This window comes from Corvus moneduloides, chromosome 17 (genome assembly GCF_009650955.1).
Source record: "Corvus moneduloides isolate bCorMon1 chromosome 17, bCorMon1.pri, whole genome shotgun sequence".
Taxonomy (NCBI): domain Eukaryota; kingdom Metazoa; phylum Chordata; class Aves; order Passeriformes; family Corvidae; genus Corvus; species Corvus moneduloides.
Genome location: NC_045492.1, coordinates 4414058 through 4430548, shown reverse-complemented (window position 1 = coordinate 4430548; position 16491 = coordinate 4414058). Strand labels below are relative to the sequence as shown.

The window sequence follows — 16491 nt, the reverse complement described above, 5'->3', positions numbered from 1 at the left end:
AACTGCCCTGTTGGACTTACCCCAAGAGAAAAGCCAACCCAGTCTGCAGTCGGGAAGGGGCTGCATGAGCCAGCAGGGAAGATGCTCCTTCACCCCCACCTGCCTTTCCCAGCGGGCAGTTTGAGCGTGTTACAGCCACCAGGAGCACAGTGAGAGAGATTTTGGCCATCACACATAACCACAGTGGATAATAACAACTCACTGAACACCTGATTTACTTAATGACTGTATCAGCAGCTTTGCAAGACATGGGTGATTCCAGAGGCAGTCGGTGCTTTGCTGCTGCTCCAAGTCACAGCAAGTGCAGCCAAGCCCCACAGCAAGGCAGGAACACTGAGACTTCCCCCAACTGTTCTTACCTTGTCTCACAGTATTGAAAACTGGGACCTATCGAGACCAAACAAGCCATGGCATTCACTGAACTCTGCTGTGGCTGGGAGTGCTGTAAATCACATGCAGGGACAGGCTCCTCATGCAGAAGTGACAAGGAAGATGCATCTGCAATGATTTTATGGCACATCAGCATAGAAAATGGTTTTGTGTTCCTAAAAGCAGGTGATTAAAATTCCAAGATGTCACAGATTTTAATCCTGAGCTAATTTTTTCCTCTCTTCTATGCTGTATCATACATCACCGCTATCAAGAGAGCAGAACTCTCAAAAATCAGATGTCCTGAAGCTAGAGGACAAGAAAATTATGTTTTCTACAGCAAATCAGTTCAACAGAAGCTCAATAAAACATGATTGATAATTAGTGTTTTCTTTTTGGCAGCTAGTAGCAATTGTCTTCTCCTTAAGCCTGGTGCATTTGCCAATTTAAAACTAATCTGTCCAAAAATGAAACAAAACATCTGCCAAAAAATATCCCAGTGAATATTGGTTAAGATTTACAAAGTTCTACAGCAGTGTCACCTGCTACAGCATCGGACAACTCAACAGTAATGAGGGTAGAGCTGAGACAGCCTTGTGGAAAGAGCCATCAGGCAAATGGAAAATGGATGGCAATAGCTAAATCAGTTTAGATTTCCTTAACAGAGGTAGATCAAAAGAAAACTAACGTGATTAGGAGGGAGAGAGACACTGATCCAGATTCATGGAGCAAAGCAGAACAGCTATAAAGTGATATTTATGCCTGTTTTCCTTTCCAGGGCTGCACAAAGCACCAGCATGTACCAGTAGGTCTGGCCCAGATTTATGGGCTAAGGGTAGACCCTTTTAAACAAGGACAGCTTCTCTTCCCCAGCTTACTTTCCCAGTTAAGCAACTGTCCAAAAAAAAAAAAAAAAATTTAAATAGGCCATAAAAAAGCCTCCCCAATTTAATTAAATAGAGTAAGTGATAGTCACTGCCTCCTGGCAGTGCCATTCTCCCTGCTCAGGGCACCTTGTCCTGGTTACAGCAGGGCAGGGATGCACTGCCAGAGCCCAGCTTTTGGCTCAGCCCAGTTGACACAGCACCAGATTTGGTGCCAGCACTGGCTGTGGCCATGCACAGGCCCCTGAGCATCCTGCCCTGAGGGTGCAGGCCGGTGTAGTTACACAGCCCCTGACACCAGGCAGGGCACATCCCTGCTGCTGCTGGCATGCTGCAGCACTGAATACTGCAGGAGTACAACACACACCCACCCCAGGAGCACCGTGCCTGCCTTCCCGAGGAAAGCCTGACACAGATCCTGGTCCCTGAACCTGCCACCACCTCCTCCAGCAAACCCTCTGCTGCCTGAGATGAGCCCACTGCTACTCAGAGCTGCCACCACTGCTGCCAGGGGCTCATTTCAGCTGACTGCAGCGCTCAGTGCTTTGCTGGGTGTCCAGGCTTCTCATTAGCCACCACCCCAGCACCCTGTGCCACGGCCAGCACAGCCACCAGCCTCTCCCTTAGTGCCAGGGCCCCTTTGCAGCAACACCCACCTGGGCTGCCAGGGTAAAAAGCTCCCTGAAGCCACTCCTGCTGTCCCCAAACCCCACGGGAAGGACTCACTGCCCAGAGATAATGACAGCACAAAAGCTCCCCGCCACCAGCAGTCTCAGAGAAGGCCACCCTGGCTGTGTCCCCACATGCTCTTGGCAGCCTGCTGCTTTCCAGAGCTGTGCATGTCCCAGGGGATGTGTGAGCACAGGTACACAGCTTTTTTCCATAGCAAACGCACTCCCAGGCTGACACTTTTGTTCAGGTTAAACACCTATGCCCCCAAGACAGCATTTTACACCATCACTTTCCACACCACAAATCGTGCCAAATCTAAAGAGGTTTTTGTTGCTGAGGAGGCTGCCCCAGAGCCAGGGCAGGCTGCACCACTCACCCTGATCCTGCAGCTTGTGCCTCCTGCTCTGACAGGGAGACCTCCAGCCTCCCCTTCACCTACCCCATAAGCATTTCCACCAGCAAACCCTCTCCACTCACAGCTCCATGTTTCACCCTCCTGGCTTCCACCCCAGCTGTGGAGAATTCAGACATCGCAACAAAAGCAAAGGGATGCCCCTAATAAAACAGCCCAATGTCCTCTCATATTTTAGTGAGAGATAATAAACACAGCCAAGGCTTTGCATGAGTCCCACCAAACCTCCACACTCCTGACACGAGTCAGACACCACCCGACACCTCCCAAGGAGCTGGTATTGCATTGGATGTTATTAGGATCTAACGCAGAAGCTGTTTTGGGAAAGTGCAAAACCAACTTTGCCCACTGCAGTGACAATAAACACCCTCCTCATGCCCTCCAGTCCCAAGATCCTGTGGTCTCTGGGTGACCAAGCTGTTATTTTCATGTCCCAGTCACACAGGAACCAGTGCTGGGCTCTTAACCCCATGGCTCAGCCCGCTGGGTTTCGAAGGCCTCTCCAGCTGTGACACCTCAGGACCCCCACCCACGATGCTCCATGAGGAGCTCTTTGCAGAGGGTCCAGCAGAGAAGCATAGCTGACAAATGAGGTGCCACAGCCATGAGCAGTGTGGATAAGGAGGAGTTCTAAACAGATGTGAGCAGCTCAGTGGGTAGGTAAACAGGATCCCCACTTCTTTCCTGTTCCACGGCTGGAAAACCCACAGGCCCTTCCTGCAGGAAGGGAAGGAGGAGGGTGGGGAGCCCACAGCACTGGGGTCAGCTTCCAAAACTGGGAACTGGCTGTCTCAGGGATCTACTCCTCCCCATGGCACACACAAGATGTTTTCACTGCTGCTGGCAACTCCTGGTTCTGCTCAGGGTAACCCCTGAGGGATCGTGCCATGCCAGTGTATTTTAATACCATGGGGCTGTGATTAATGGGGTGGTCTGTACAGCAGCATCCCGCAGGAAGGAGCTGAGTGCTCTTCACGTGGATTCTGTGCCCTGTGGAGCACAGTGCATTAGGTGACCAAACCAAACTGACTGCAGTAAAGTCAAAATACCCAAATATCTTTGGAGGTCTGTGCCAAAATGCTCAAGGATCCACAGGAAACCCCCAGTCAGTGGTAGCTGAAGGTGTTCCTATCAGAGCTTGGTCCAGGATGGCTGAGTGAGGAATGTATTTGTGGAAGCATGAGAATGACACAAGGATCAAGCAAAGCCACATGGCCACACCTCTGGCTCATCACCCTTGCCCTGCTCTGGGCACAGCTCCTTCCACCTCTACCTGCAATCCACGCTGTCAATCCCACCGCACAGGAGAAAAATCAGTCAACAAATATTGCCCTTGAGCTACAAGACAAGTCTCTGGATGTAAGCAAAGCAAGAAATATTTCCTGTTCGCTTGTTCCCTGTAGGGTAACTGACAGAGCAGTGCTGCAAACATTCCCATTACTGAACACGTGGCAAATCCTGGAGCACCAACTGATACAGTGCAATGATGACCCAAGTCCTGAATTCATGCTACAGATCCAGTGCTGACCTGTACTCAGATGACAGCTTTCGTGGCTCTAAAGAGTGGTAGAAAATTGCCACAAATGGGAGTAATTTGGGTCAGGGGACAGAGCAGCAGCTTTCTCATAGCTATTTCACAACTGCATGATTGAAGTTATAAGAAATAAATTTCCTGTGAAAGCAAAAGGAATCCTGCTTAGGTGCCCTTACAGAGGAAATTTTAAACTCATTTGCCCTTTTAATAAAAGCAAAATGGACTTGCAGCACCTCTCCACAACCCACTGTCACCTACCAACCAGCCAGGCTGTGGTTTTGGCACAGCATCCAGCAGCAGGTTGGAAGCTGGCTGGTTACAGCCTAGACTGGAACTTCATCTCACATTCAGGACGTGCATCACTGTTGTGACAGCACCAGCTTTAGGGGGAAAGAAACCCCTGTGATAACTGCCTGACAGGCAGGAGGATGCCACTGCAGATCCACAGGGACTGTCCTCCTTCACTGGAGCTCTGGCTCTTTCTAACGCCTGCTATTTCAGGCTGTTAACACCAAAATTTTAATTAAAAGAAGAGGCCCATTTAAGCTCCTGTGGAGCCCTGATCCAGCCTTGCTAATTAAAGACAAACTGACAGGATCTGAAATGATAAAATAAACCAGGTCTGAAAAGTTTGAGAGGCACAGGACGAGTCTGAGCTCTAAGTAGGTTGAAACTTGCTCTCCATGTGAGCACTGTGTGCTGTCCAGCCCCAGGTTTCTAAGTGAGGTCCTGGTCTCTGTGGAGCTGACAGACTCTCCAGAGGGTTCATCAACGCGCCCCAGGTCAGATCTCACCTGTCTTCTCTGACAGGACATGGGATCTGAACCCAGTGCTGGCAGACACACAAGTTCTCTCCATGTCCTTAACCTGAGTGAAACAGCTGTCCTTTACTGCAGGGTCACTGCACCTTTCCAGCCCCAAGAGGCTGAGAGCTGCGAGGGATTTCCAGGTGGATTCCTTGTCCCAAGTCATGGGGCAAACCACAAACATCCTGCAGCAATGAAACCTTGGTGCAGCAGAGTTTCTCCCTTCCTGTGCAAGGACTTTGTGCTTTTCATCCCGCATTATTGAACAGGGTAAAAATTTGCTGTTATTGGTAAGACAGACACAGAGAATCCTTCAGATCAGATAATTTAAAAGACCATGAATACACCAAGCCATCATGTCTTAGTCCTTATCATTGCAACCAGAAGCACGGAAGTATCAGCACCTCGCCCCTCACCCTTGCTGCTCCAACTGGAAATACTTTGGAGGTGCCACCCACTAAAACATGGATGTGTCCAGACAGATGCAGGTGTAACACAGGACAAAATAGGAGCTGTGTGCAGGTAACTGCTATGAAAACCATCAGCTGCCACCAGGCTAAAACAGGGCTGGTGCAAGCAAGGAGAACGGTGTGAGAGTGACTTTGAGGTTAATTCCTCCTCTAGTCTCCCATTTCTAGAGGTTAACTCTACAGCAGTAGCCCTCAAAACAAAAAAGTATGAGTACTGTTTGGTGGGGGGGGGCGTTGCTTGGGGTTTTGTTATGGAGGAGGATTGTGGTGCTTTTTATCTAACAGGGTTTCTCATCAGCCCAGGTAAAGGCAGACAAAGCTAAATGAGACTTTGGAAGTTTCCCACTACATTTCAGAGCTTGATGCTCTTACACTCAAGGCAGAGACCTTCTTGCCACTTTGAAAGCACAGCCCAGCACAGCAGACAAGACCACCAGGGAAATGTGAATTAAGGCCTAGCTTGAAAACCTTGACTAAGCTGAGAAATGCTGCAAACTGCTATAAAAACATATTCAGAACAGGAGAAACACCCTAGAGTAACTAAAGCCCCTTTCCCACATGAGAGGCATTTGCAGCCAGCCTACCTCATGCTATCCAGGGAACCCAGAGGCCACATCCAGCAAGAAAAAGTTGCAAATTGCAGGGACCTCAGTGGAAACTGCATCCGCTTGCTAGGAGCTGCACATGGGCTCTTGTTCCCCAAATTAAAAGGGAGGGCAAGGTGCTTGATTGCATCTTGGCTCTTGATTACAAATGCACCAGCAGCCAGAATTAAACAGTTGGCTTCCTGGCCTAATATTTAGCATCCTTTAGTGCTGGGTTAGAGTGTGGGCAAGGCTTAGGGGATGTTTTTATATACCAGCATCTTTTTTTTTTTTTTTTTAATTTTATTTCTTCTCAAGACATTTGCAGTGAATGATAACATTTCCCAAAGATCTGGGCTGGCTCCAGAGGAAAAAACAAGCAGTGGAAGTGTCTGTAGAAGCAGCTCTGCACTAGGCTATAAGGCACTGCCTGAACCAGCTGCCATAGCAACTGCTATTAAAGAAAGAATTACAGCATTCTTCACGGAAGTAGGAAAACTCCCAGTCAATAAGCGTAAGGATGAGATGCAAAGCAAAAAAAAAAGGAGGATAAATACAAGCAAGTAGGAAAAATATGTACAACTGAATGAGAAGCAGGGCCACTTGCACAGGTAGGTGTGCTCTGGTGTTGTGGAGATGCCTATAAATACACTAAGATACCTAACTCCACCCTCATTAGCAAACATTTTAGATACAGTTGATCCTGCCTTGGGGCAGGAGGTGGATTACATGACCTCCTGAGGCCCTCCCAACCTCTATTTTCCATGATTCTAGGAGGGAGAAATCTACACCAGCTGAGCTGAGCTGGCCCCATTCCAGAAAGCCAGGAATTTAAATCTGGAAAAAAAATAGATTTAATCCACTTTTCAAGTTCTCCTTGACCAGGAGAAAGGGGCAGAAAGCAGAGCCTGCAACCACAGCTTACAGGCAAGTTCTTCCTGGCCGGAAATGCATTTTCAACCGTACCAGGGGTAAAGAAGCAACATCATGTTTCACCCTTCAAGAAGGATTCACCCCCAAAAGTATTCATTTTCCCACCAACATAAATTTGCAGAGAACAATCATATACGTGGCTGCAGACCTGTGGTTTTGGTTGTGGGCTGTTTTGCAGGGGGTTGTTTTACAAAATACACTTGAAAACAGAATGATGCTGCAAAAAGCCAGAGAGCTCTCGGGATCGATCAGGCTCATGTCCTACATCCCTGCATTAGACCCCACAACACAGCCCTGCAGCAGGACAGAGCCTTGGCTCTCAGAGCTCACAGCCAAGGAGAGAAAGCAGACGAAATTTCACTCTGGGTTGTGCTGCTTATTACACAGAAGACACCAGAGGTCCCTGAGGGAGCTGCTGTTTATCCTCTCTGGTTCCTCGCTATCGGAGTGGGACAAAACACGCGGTGAATGGAGTGCAGGAAACAGCACACACCTGGGAAGGCAGCCAGGCAGGCAAGAAACACACTGCCTGCACGAGAAAACCCCGTGTCCCAGCCCCTCGAGCAAGGACCTGGCTGGGCTGTAGGGTCTGCCCTTCCAGGCGTTATCCCACCGAGCAGGCAGCCAGGCGTGCTGCTCTCAGTGCTCCATCCCATCCACGGCCATGCCTTGGCCCCCCTCGTGCACATGGCAGGCAGTGGTCCCCTCAAGAGAAAACACAAGAACAACCAAGCCGGGAAGTTACAGGCTATAAAGAGCCACTGACGTATCAGCAAGTAATTCCAGGCTCAGACTGGGAAGTGCTGGCTTCGACATTCGGAGGAGACACCAGGAAACAAGCAGGCATGCAAGGCTGTCTCCGTGTCACAGGAAGCAGAGCAGCCAGCACAGGGAAGGGAAAGGTTAAATGCCACTGATTTAGCACCTGTAGGCAGGGACATCTCCAGGCACCTGGTTGAATTAAGGTCCCATTGATAATCTGCCTTGGGTTCACAAAAGTCTGACGTTCCTGGCGAAGGCGGCTGCTGCATCCTGAGCCCTCCCTGCCGTGATTTGGCTGGGCAGGGTTTGAGAGCAGATGGTGACCTTACATATCCTACCTACTGCACCTTGCAGGCACAACCTGAGGAGTTCCAGCCTCTCCTCCCCATTGCCCAGATCTCCTTTGGAGGCAGGAATACTCCTCACACACAGCCACACTAACACCATTGACAACACCAATAAACCAAAGAAATGTCCAGTTTGTATTTAGGTGCACGTGCAACCAAGGAGACATCGAGTTTCTCCTCCAAAACACACTGTAGCCAAATGTTGGAAGGTGATTAAGTGACTTAAGCTATGTCTAGTAAGAAATGAAATCTTGACAACAGTCATTGGCCAATCCCTGTTTGATTAAAAACACCTTAAACCCAAACAGTCCATTCTTACTGGCAGGACAAGCAGTTTGAATGCAATGTTTATTCATTACCCTGTAATTCTATTACAAAATACACCAGAAATATTTTCAGTGGTATCAGAAATGGTGGGAGGCAGCACACATGTAAAAGCCAGAAAATGAAATGATGTGGAAATGACCAAATTTTGGGGGGAAAAAAAAATAAAATTTTCTGATCAAACTTTTTTGTTTAAAGAAAAATTTTCAAATGAATTGTTGAAGTTGAGTTCAGATTTGGGGAAGGAGAGGGCCTCATGCCAGGAAAACCTGAGGTGGACTTCCACCATTAATTTCAAAACAGAAAAGCTGGCATTTGAAGCTCTTATGAATATAATTTCCCCACTTGATTGAATTTCAGAGAGTAGGGGAAAAAAATTAAAAAATATTTATGTGTTATGACAACAGAGAAAGTTGCTGATTCAATATTGCTTACACTCCCAGATGCCTCTAGTTAGCTGCCATATGCAAATCACCCCACGTTGGCATCACATCCAAATTGCATGAAAAAGCCAAGTTAAAATGTGGCCAAATACGTGAGTCTGCTTTTGGAAGACACACCAACCCCCATTAACAAAATTAACGAAATTCATCATTTCCAAGGGCTCCCACATGCAGCTTCCTAAAGAGGACAGCTCTCATTTCCACACCCAGTGAGTTTAAAGCTCAAGAAATGCCTTTGTTATTGAAAAGAAACTTCTAATTTCTGTCTCAAGCCATTCCCAAATACCCAGATACACACTCAGACTGATGGTGATAAGAGATCTTTTCTTTTCAGAGCCCTTCAAAGGGCACAAAACCCAGGGGAAAAAGCTTCTCAGACAGATAAATGCACTTACTCACAGACCTGGACACAGAAACCCCACAAAAAAGCTTCAGTAGAGTAATGATGTGGATGGAAAATTAAGGCACCTCATAAAAGGTTTGAAGTAACAAGGGAACAGATCACATCAGCTTGGAAAGGTTAAAGAAAGCAATTTATAGACACTAATTAGGGCCTCTTTTAAAAGTGCCTTTGCAAATGACAAGGTTGGGTTTATTCCAGAGAGGTGCAAAGGGAGCGTGGTCGGGGTGGATGAGCCTCGCTCGGCATCACAGCACAGGAACAGGAGATTTGAGGGATGGCACAAAGGGAACAGGGGGAATGTGTTTATATGAACAAGTTGCTTCCTCCCCAGGGAAATCTTCCCCCACAGGACCCAGTGAGCCCCAAGCTTACGCCCTCTGCTCTGCCGCTGGGAACTGTTTTGCCGAATGCCAAGTCCAAGGTCACCAAACTCGCGTTTTCCTTCGCTTTCAGGCTCACCAGCCATAAGGATCTGCACAGCTGAACTCCTGCAGAAGCGCTGCTTTATGCAACTCTCTGGCTCTGATAAAGTTTTGCTTGCAGGATGAAGTGCCAGGAGGTGGGAGCTGAAGGACTCTGCAGCAATGCTTCCTGCAGCCATCGCCGGGGGGGGGCAGCGGCTGCCTGTGGGAGGCACCTCTCATCCCAGAGCAGGAGAAACCAGGGCACCTCCGGCACTGCTGGAAGGTGAATCAATCCTTGGGGTCTCTATTTCCCTGCTGGCTCCTTGAAGGGAGCCCAGCTCACCCTGAAGCCAATTCCAACACCTCCAGTTGGTGTCATTCAAGCGGGAGCTCCCCCAGCAAACAGCCCAGGTGTGCAAAGGGACCTCCAGACAGCAAATGCCACACGTCTGTACAAGCAGCCACTTTACCCACCTCTGGGACCTGTTCTTTCAGTTTACAGAACACCAGCTTGTCTCCCCATGTTCTGAGGCTGCTTTTAGAGGAACTCAGTGATGTAGAAAGACCTGGACACGACAGCCCTGGCTGTTCTGGGGACAAGGTGCTGCCCTGGGAATGGCAGGACCAGCTTCCTCTCCACGGTTTCAGTCCATCACCTCGCAGAACAGCCTCAAAGGGCCACAGCCCTCAGCAATCTCTTATCTTCTCACAAATCCTTTGCAATCAGTACAGTAGCTCATAAAGCATTCTTTTATTGCATTATAAAGCAACTCCTTCGCAGCCATCGGAGCAGCCCAGAGGCTGCATCCAGCACCACACTCCCTGTAAGCTCTGTGTGGGCTGAGGGTCCTCCCTTTTGCACCATCCCTTTGAAACCAGCTCGGATTGAGCACAGAGCCATGTGAAGACTTGAACATATTTCCACTTAAAATGGTGCTGCTGCGTGATGCCTTTCCCCAGCATTCCCACAGAGGAGAGGGGACCAGGTCCAGTCTGGCAGCTGGGAGTGCTCTGGTCTCCCACCTTAGAGCTCACCGACGAGCTGTCTGGAGCTATCTCAGCTTGCCAAACTGAAGGTCCAGGCAGCACCATGCAGCCCAGGGGCACTGCTGCCCTCGGTGTGGGGTCACTGCCCATCACCTCACTGTCCCCAGCGCGACTGTCGGCTCACATCTGCCACCAGCGTGTGTGCAGCGTGCTCCTTACCCCGGTTCTGTCAGCAGAGATCCAAAGGAGCTTTTAATAGTAGCTTGTTTGTGAAACCTGGGATGTTTTGACAGAGCTGTTGCAGAAGATGCAAGGCACAAACTGACAGGAGCCATCACCCCTTCGCAGCTCCTGCCCACGCTGGGGCTGATGGTCCCCAGGAGCCTTCATTCCTGCTCGGCCACCAAACTGACACCATGGAACCACAGAGTCATTTAGGCTGGAAAAGCCTTCCAGGATCATCGAGTCCAACCATTCTCCCAGCACTGCTAAGGCCACCACTAACCCATGTCCCCAGGGGCCACATCTATGCATCTTTTAAATCCCTCCAGGGATGGTTACTCAACCACTGCCCTGGGCATTTCTTTTGGTGAAGAAATTTTTCGTAATAACCAATCTAAACCTACCCTGGGGTGCAACTTGAGGCCATTTCCTCTTGCCTTTCACTTGTCACCTGGCCCACAGCAGCTCTCTCAATTACGCCCTGGCAAGAGGACAGTGAAAGCAGCATGTCCAGGACCTCAGGACCCCTGAAGAGCGGGGCTGGGTTCTGCACCCACCAGCTCCATCCTACAGGGCTCAACTACCACCTCAGGAGGTGGTCATACATACCACAGCCTCAGCCATCATCTGGACAAAGAGCCAACTCACTGCCCAGCTCCACTTTCTCCTCCCTGATTTCATTGCACAGCACCTACCACCCTCCCCTCTCCCACTTCAGGGGTGAGAATGATAAAAATAAACAGCAAAGTCACAAGGAATGGAAATGGCACAGCCGCCCAGAGGCAGCTTGGAGGTGACACGTGCCAGCTGTGCCCCCAGCTCCAACCTTCCTCACACTGACTTACCAACCTCTTAATCATTTATATTTCACCTCCCCCTCCACATCCCACATGGAAACAAAAGATGATTCATATATCAAAATAATCACCTGGGACCTCTGAAAGCCCACGAGTTTCCTCACTTCCTTGATAAGGAATTTTGCCAGTTTGGCACCTGGGTTTGACTGTCCCCTCCTCTCTTTATACTGGTCCCACATCACAGAGGGGGCAGAGCAGGCACAGAACCTGCCCACACACTGATTAATTAAATCAACTGAGCACAAAACAAATTCACTGTAAAAACGTGAGGCATCTGAAAAATCCAGCTACTTGGGAAGCACCTGTGCCCTGGGAATACTGCCCCTCGTCCTCTCCATAGGGTGGGGAGGTCGATTTTCTGTCAGCAGGGAAGTGGCTTTACAACATTTGAGTTTTATCACCAGCATCACATTGGAAAGAGCAACTGCTGGTTCAAGCCCACCATGGCAAGCCCATGGAAAAAGGTCAACAGGATTATGGCGCCAGAAGAGATCTTCAGCAATGGATGGAAAAGAGTGAAGCTGGGAGCTGAAAGCTCAACTCTGCAGCTTCAGCAGTGAAGTATCCACATCCACACACGGTGCAAGACCACTGTCCACAGGACCCTGCCACCAGAACACTGCTGTCACTGCCTGCACACACGGCAGCCCTGCCTGCTCGCTGCCATCAGGGAGCACAGCCATCCTTCCCCAGGCCCTGGTCACAAACACCTCCACCACTCCTGCACCCCTCACAAAATGAGAAAGCATCTGTAGGACAGACAGTGAAGGAGCTTTCCTCCTTCCAAATGGCCCAGATCCCGCACCAGAAAGAGCTAAAAGCAAAACTATGAGGTTGGGCCTCTCACAGACCCATCACACCCCCCACCACAGTGCTGAGCAGAGGCACCAGCGCTGCACAGAGAGGAAGATGGTAAAACTCTCATCATCTGCCCCAACGCTGTCAGCGGCAGCTGAACAGCTGGGTATGAAACCCAAACCACAACCTGCCAATACCTGCCAGCACAGGCAGAGGTGCTACAAGTCACAAACCTGTCCTCTCAAGCAATGCCAGCACTCACAGCTTCACAGCTGGCTTCACTGTAGGAGCCCTCCTAGAAGACCACAACAGCTCAGAGAGAGAAACACGGGATCACTGGAGCAAAGAGCTGGAAAGAGCTACAAAACCTCTAAAGCAAGGAAGGAACAAATAAAAGCCTACAGTTCCAGGGCATTATCACAGGTCTGCTGTCCCAGGGAGGTCACAAACGCACACAGAACCAGAGCCACAGCAGGGCTTGGCTAATGCAGTGACAGTGACCAGGCAGTGCCACCACTGTCCATGCTCTGCTTCCAAACAGGAGCAAAACACACACACAAGGACAAGTCACAGTGCACAAAAGGCCTGCTCAGAAACAGGGACATGACTTTGGGGAGATTCTTCACGAGACAAGATGAGGTCCTCGCCTTCCACTCACACCAGGCAAGGATACACCGCCTCTTGCAGAGGGTGCTGCAAACTAGAGCAGCATTCTCTAGCAGAGATGCTCAGCTGGCCAGGTTTCCTAAGCACCTTCCTCTGCCATGCCAAGGGATCAGGAAGATCACACCAATTTCGCTACCTTGCAGAGCACCAACCCCAAAGGCTGCTCCAGCTCTGCTGCAAGAGATATTTTTATTCCTCTGCAGAGGAGCACTCTCCAGCTCCCCAAAGCTCACAGGTTTTCCCCCGTGTTGTGCTGAGGCTAATGGTTATCGACTTTTAGACATTTTTTTCTCCTCCCCTCAGATTTTGTAGCAGAAGCAAAGCACTTTCATCCACTTTGAAATGGTGCAATTAAACCAATTTCTGAACAATTTGCAGTTCTGTTCTTCAGGAAGCACTAAGCAAAGCCACGCTTCCCAGTATTTTGGGAAAAAATTCATCCATTCACATAGCTCTGAATCCATGCCCTCAAGCAGGGAAGCTGAAGAGATTTACACTGACATGTAAATCCCTTCGACAGACTTCCATAAAACCACTGAGAGGCACACCCAGAAGGCAAGGAAGTGTTTCACACCTCCTGTAAGTAGGAAGTGTGAGAAGGAAAGAGATGAAAGCTGCCTTCCTTCACCCAAACCTCAGTCACAACTCCTGCCCTATCCTGGCACTCATGCACCCACTCCTGATGCCAATCAAGGTAACGCTGGTGTCACACGGGGCTTTGGGGACCTCAGAGCTGTATCAGAGATGGCAACGCTTTAAAGCCCAACACCACACCAAGGGCAGTCCATGGATGACAGCACAGATGCCTCTGCACACCAGAGAGGACTTCACACCACATGGAGCTCACAGGCAGCCAGACAAAACCCGCCAGGCACAAGTGCCGTACCTTCCTCCACGTCATTCCTCAGAGAAGCCTCCAGCAGAGCAACGCTGGCTTCAAAAGACACTTTCTTTCTGTTCACAGCATTTCTCTTCTTTTCATGCTTCCTCTTCTTGTGCTGCATCTCCTTCTCATACTGGGCCCATTTCTTCAGCTGCTGAGCCCTCCGTTTCTGGGCTGCCCGCAGCCTCTCCAGCGTGGGCACCTTGTCCAGCAGCTGCAGCTCGGTCAGGAGGTCCACGTGGGCATCCATGGCTTCTGCCGAGAGAGGGGAGCGGGAGGATGTCCCAGTGGGAAGGGATGTCCCACCACAGGTCCTCTGGATGGCAGCCACCTGCTGCTATACCAGCATCCTGAGCTGGGGAGGGCCCATGGCAGTGTCTGCTGAGAAGGAGGGGGGACCTGAAATGAAGACAAAAGGAGGAGAGATCAGGTGTCATCAAGCACGTGAGTGCAGCCTGCTGGAAAACACAACAGGCAACATCTACCACTGCAAAAGGCAGCTCAGTTAACTGTGCTTTAATTGCTCTAATTGCTTTAATTGTTCTTACAGGCCTTGGTGATTCCCCCCTTCCCCCACTCCAAACATCCCAGCAAAACCCTCTTGATTAAGCAGAAGTTCTACTGAGACACTCGTTAATTCTACTCTCACATTAACCCTCTCCTACAAGCAGAATAAAGTCTTAGTGAGCAAAGATCTTCCACATGTTTGATACCATTTATCAGACAACTCAGGAGCAGTCTGAGTACTGAGACTCGCATCCTTCCCTGGGCTGCTCCCCTCCATCACCCCTCGTTCCAGGTGTCCCCACCCCGCTGTCCTGCTCCGATGCACACCAGCAGCTGCCTCCCTGAGCAGCAAAGCACAGGTCAGAGGGAACCAAGGCTGCAGGGGCAGAGCCCAGGGCAGCCACAGACACCGGATGAGGCCATTCCAGCACAAACAGCCCAGAAGCCAGAGGCTGGAGAAACCTCGGGCTGCCTGTCTGGTGCTCCGAGGCCAGGCAGGTTTTCCCAGAGGAACTCTACCCACTAGGAGCATCATCTGTGCTGCTCTTCTTCATCCATCCAGCCCCTTCTCAGCCCAGCCCCAGCTGAGGACAGATGGATAGACCTGGCTCCCATTAAGAACACTTAAAGCACCTGAGCTCTTAAAAACATGGTGTTGTGTTGATTTCTCTCTTCCTTCGGGTTTTCTCCTCACCACACACTAAATCACTTTGGTTTTGCTGTTCAGGCTCCACAAGCACAGCAGTGAGAGCAGTCAATTCACAGCTCCTGACCCTCGGTGTGACCACAACACAAACCTCTGGGCAGGGCTACCCACAGAGTGACCAACCAGGGCCCCATGGGCAGCTACCCAGTCACCTGCTGCACAGGAGGAGGAAACACACCCCACATTCTGGGAGAGGTCCAACAGGTATATTTGAAATAAAGCCGACATCACAAGCAAATTGAATTAATCCTTTCCAAACAGACAATGTGCAAAGCACATTGAATGGCTCGTGCAAAATCCAGGTAAGCAGTAAACAACCAGGTCTGAAATGAGAGCTCTTGTGGTTCAGCCAGCTTGGAGGGCACAAAGAAAAAGAAAGTGTTGATGGGAAAGGGAGACTGAGAACTTAAGTATTCACAAGCACCTGAAAAAGCCTCAATAGGACAGTTAAGCTCAGCTCTGCTGCTGCAAAAGGGAGGAAGCAACAGCCTTGTAAGCACTGGATGCAGAGAATCTATGGGAAAAGCAGCAGAAGAGAGGCAGCTAAACCCAGCTGAGAGCCATGGTGAGGATACCACACCTTACCCTACCCAGGCAAGCCAGGAACAGCCGCAGCTCATCCCTCTCAGAGGGCAGAGCAGCCCATCGAGGAGACCTCACTCTGGGGGGCTGCAGGGAAGTGTCCACACCATGCAGCACATCCACCACATCCCAGGGAACTCCACAAGGCTGAGGCATCCACGCCTACTAAACACTGCTACAGACCTTCCACAGGGGTTTGACCTTACCTATAAATATCTGAGAGCAAGACATGCCGTTTCCTCCAACAGATAATTGGTTTGGGAACTGAAAACAAACAAACTCAGCCAGAGCACAACAGGCAGGTCCAGGCAGCTGCTTTATCCAGTAAATGGCCAAGGACAGCTTCAGCAGCACCTGCAAACCTTATTTTGAGGACTTCAGGATAGACTTGAACAGAAAAAAAAAAAACCTTGTTTAATCCCATAAGAATTTAGGAGTGCCAAAAAATGCTTTAGTTCCACACAGGGAAAAACCCAAATCCTTGCAAAGTATTTCATAAGGGAAATACTCCCTAGAAATTCAAATTCAATTCACTTGCTTGAGATGGAAAAAAACAACTTGTGGCTTTAGCACAGCACTGGAAAGCAAGGGAAGGGTGCCGTGGCTCCTCCACAGCACGAGAGCCACACACAGCTCACCCTGGTGAGTCCCTGCCCACAGCCCCCATGGGCTGGGACTCACCATAGTCCCCAGAAACCCCACAGAAAATGCATGAATGCACTTTCCAAAAAGCTTTTCTTTTGGGACAGACGCATTTCCCAGGTGCAGGCGCTCGGCTGGAAAGCTCTTCAGCACCTCCTGTGAACTCAGCTCCTGCCCCTGGCAAGCATTCCTGGGAGTATCTTTGTTGGCAATCTCAGTCTCTGCTGCAGCAACACAGCCTGCAGATCCGAAGCCCCAGTTACAATACCTCGAAGGAGGGGAGATAAGGGCAGG

General features: G+C 49.9%; 1 protein-coding gene across 2 annotated transcripts in view; it reads right to left on the bottom strand.

Annotated features, from left to right (window-relative positions):
- PPP1R16B (protein phosphatase 1 regulatory subunit 16B) overlaps nucleotides 1–16491 on the bottom strand; it is a 58661-nt gene that overhangs the window by 27188 nt on the left and 14982 nt on the right. The window contains exons 1-2 of one of the 2 annotated variants that reach the window (XM_032127012.1): nucleotides 15559–15661; nucleotides 13764–14159 (exon numbers count right to left, since the gene is read on the bottom strand). In XM_032127012.1, the coding sequence (XP_031982903.1) occupies nucleotides 13764–14010 (247 nt within the window). In that variant the 5' untranslated portion in view covers nucleotides 14011–14159; nucleotides 15559–15661. Of the gene's footprint in view, nucleotides 1–13763; nucleotides 14160–15558; nucleotides 15662–16491 lie in introns of those variants that run through there. The other variant, XM_032127010.1, reaches the window with a different exon arrangement.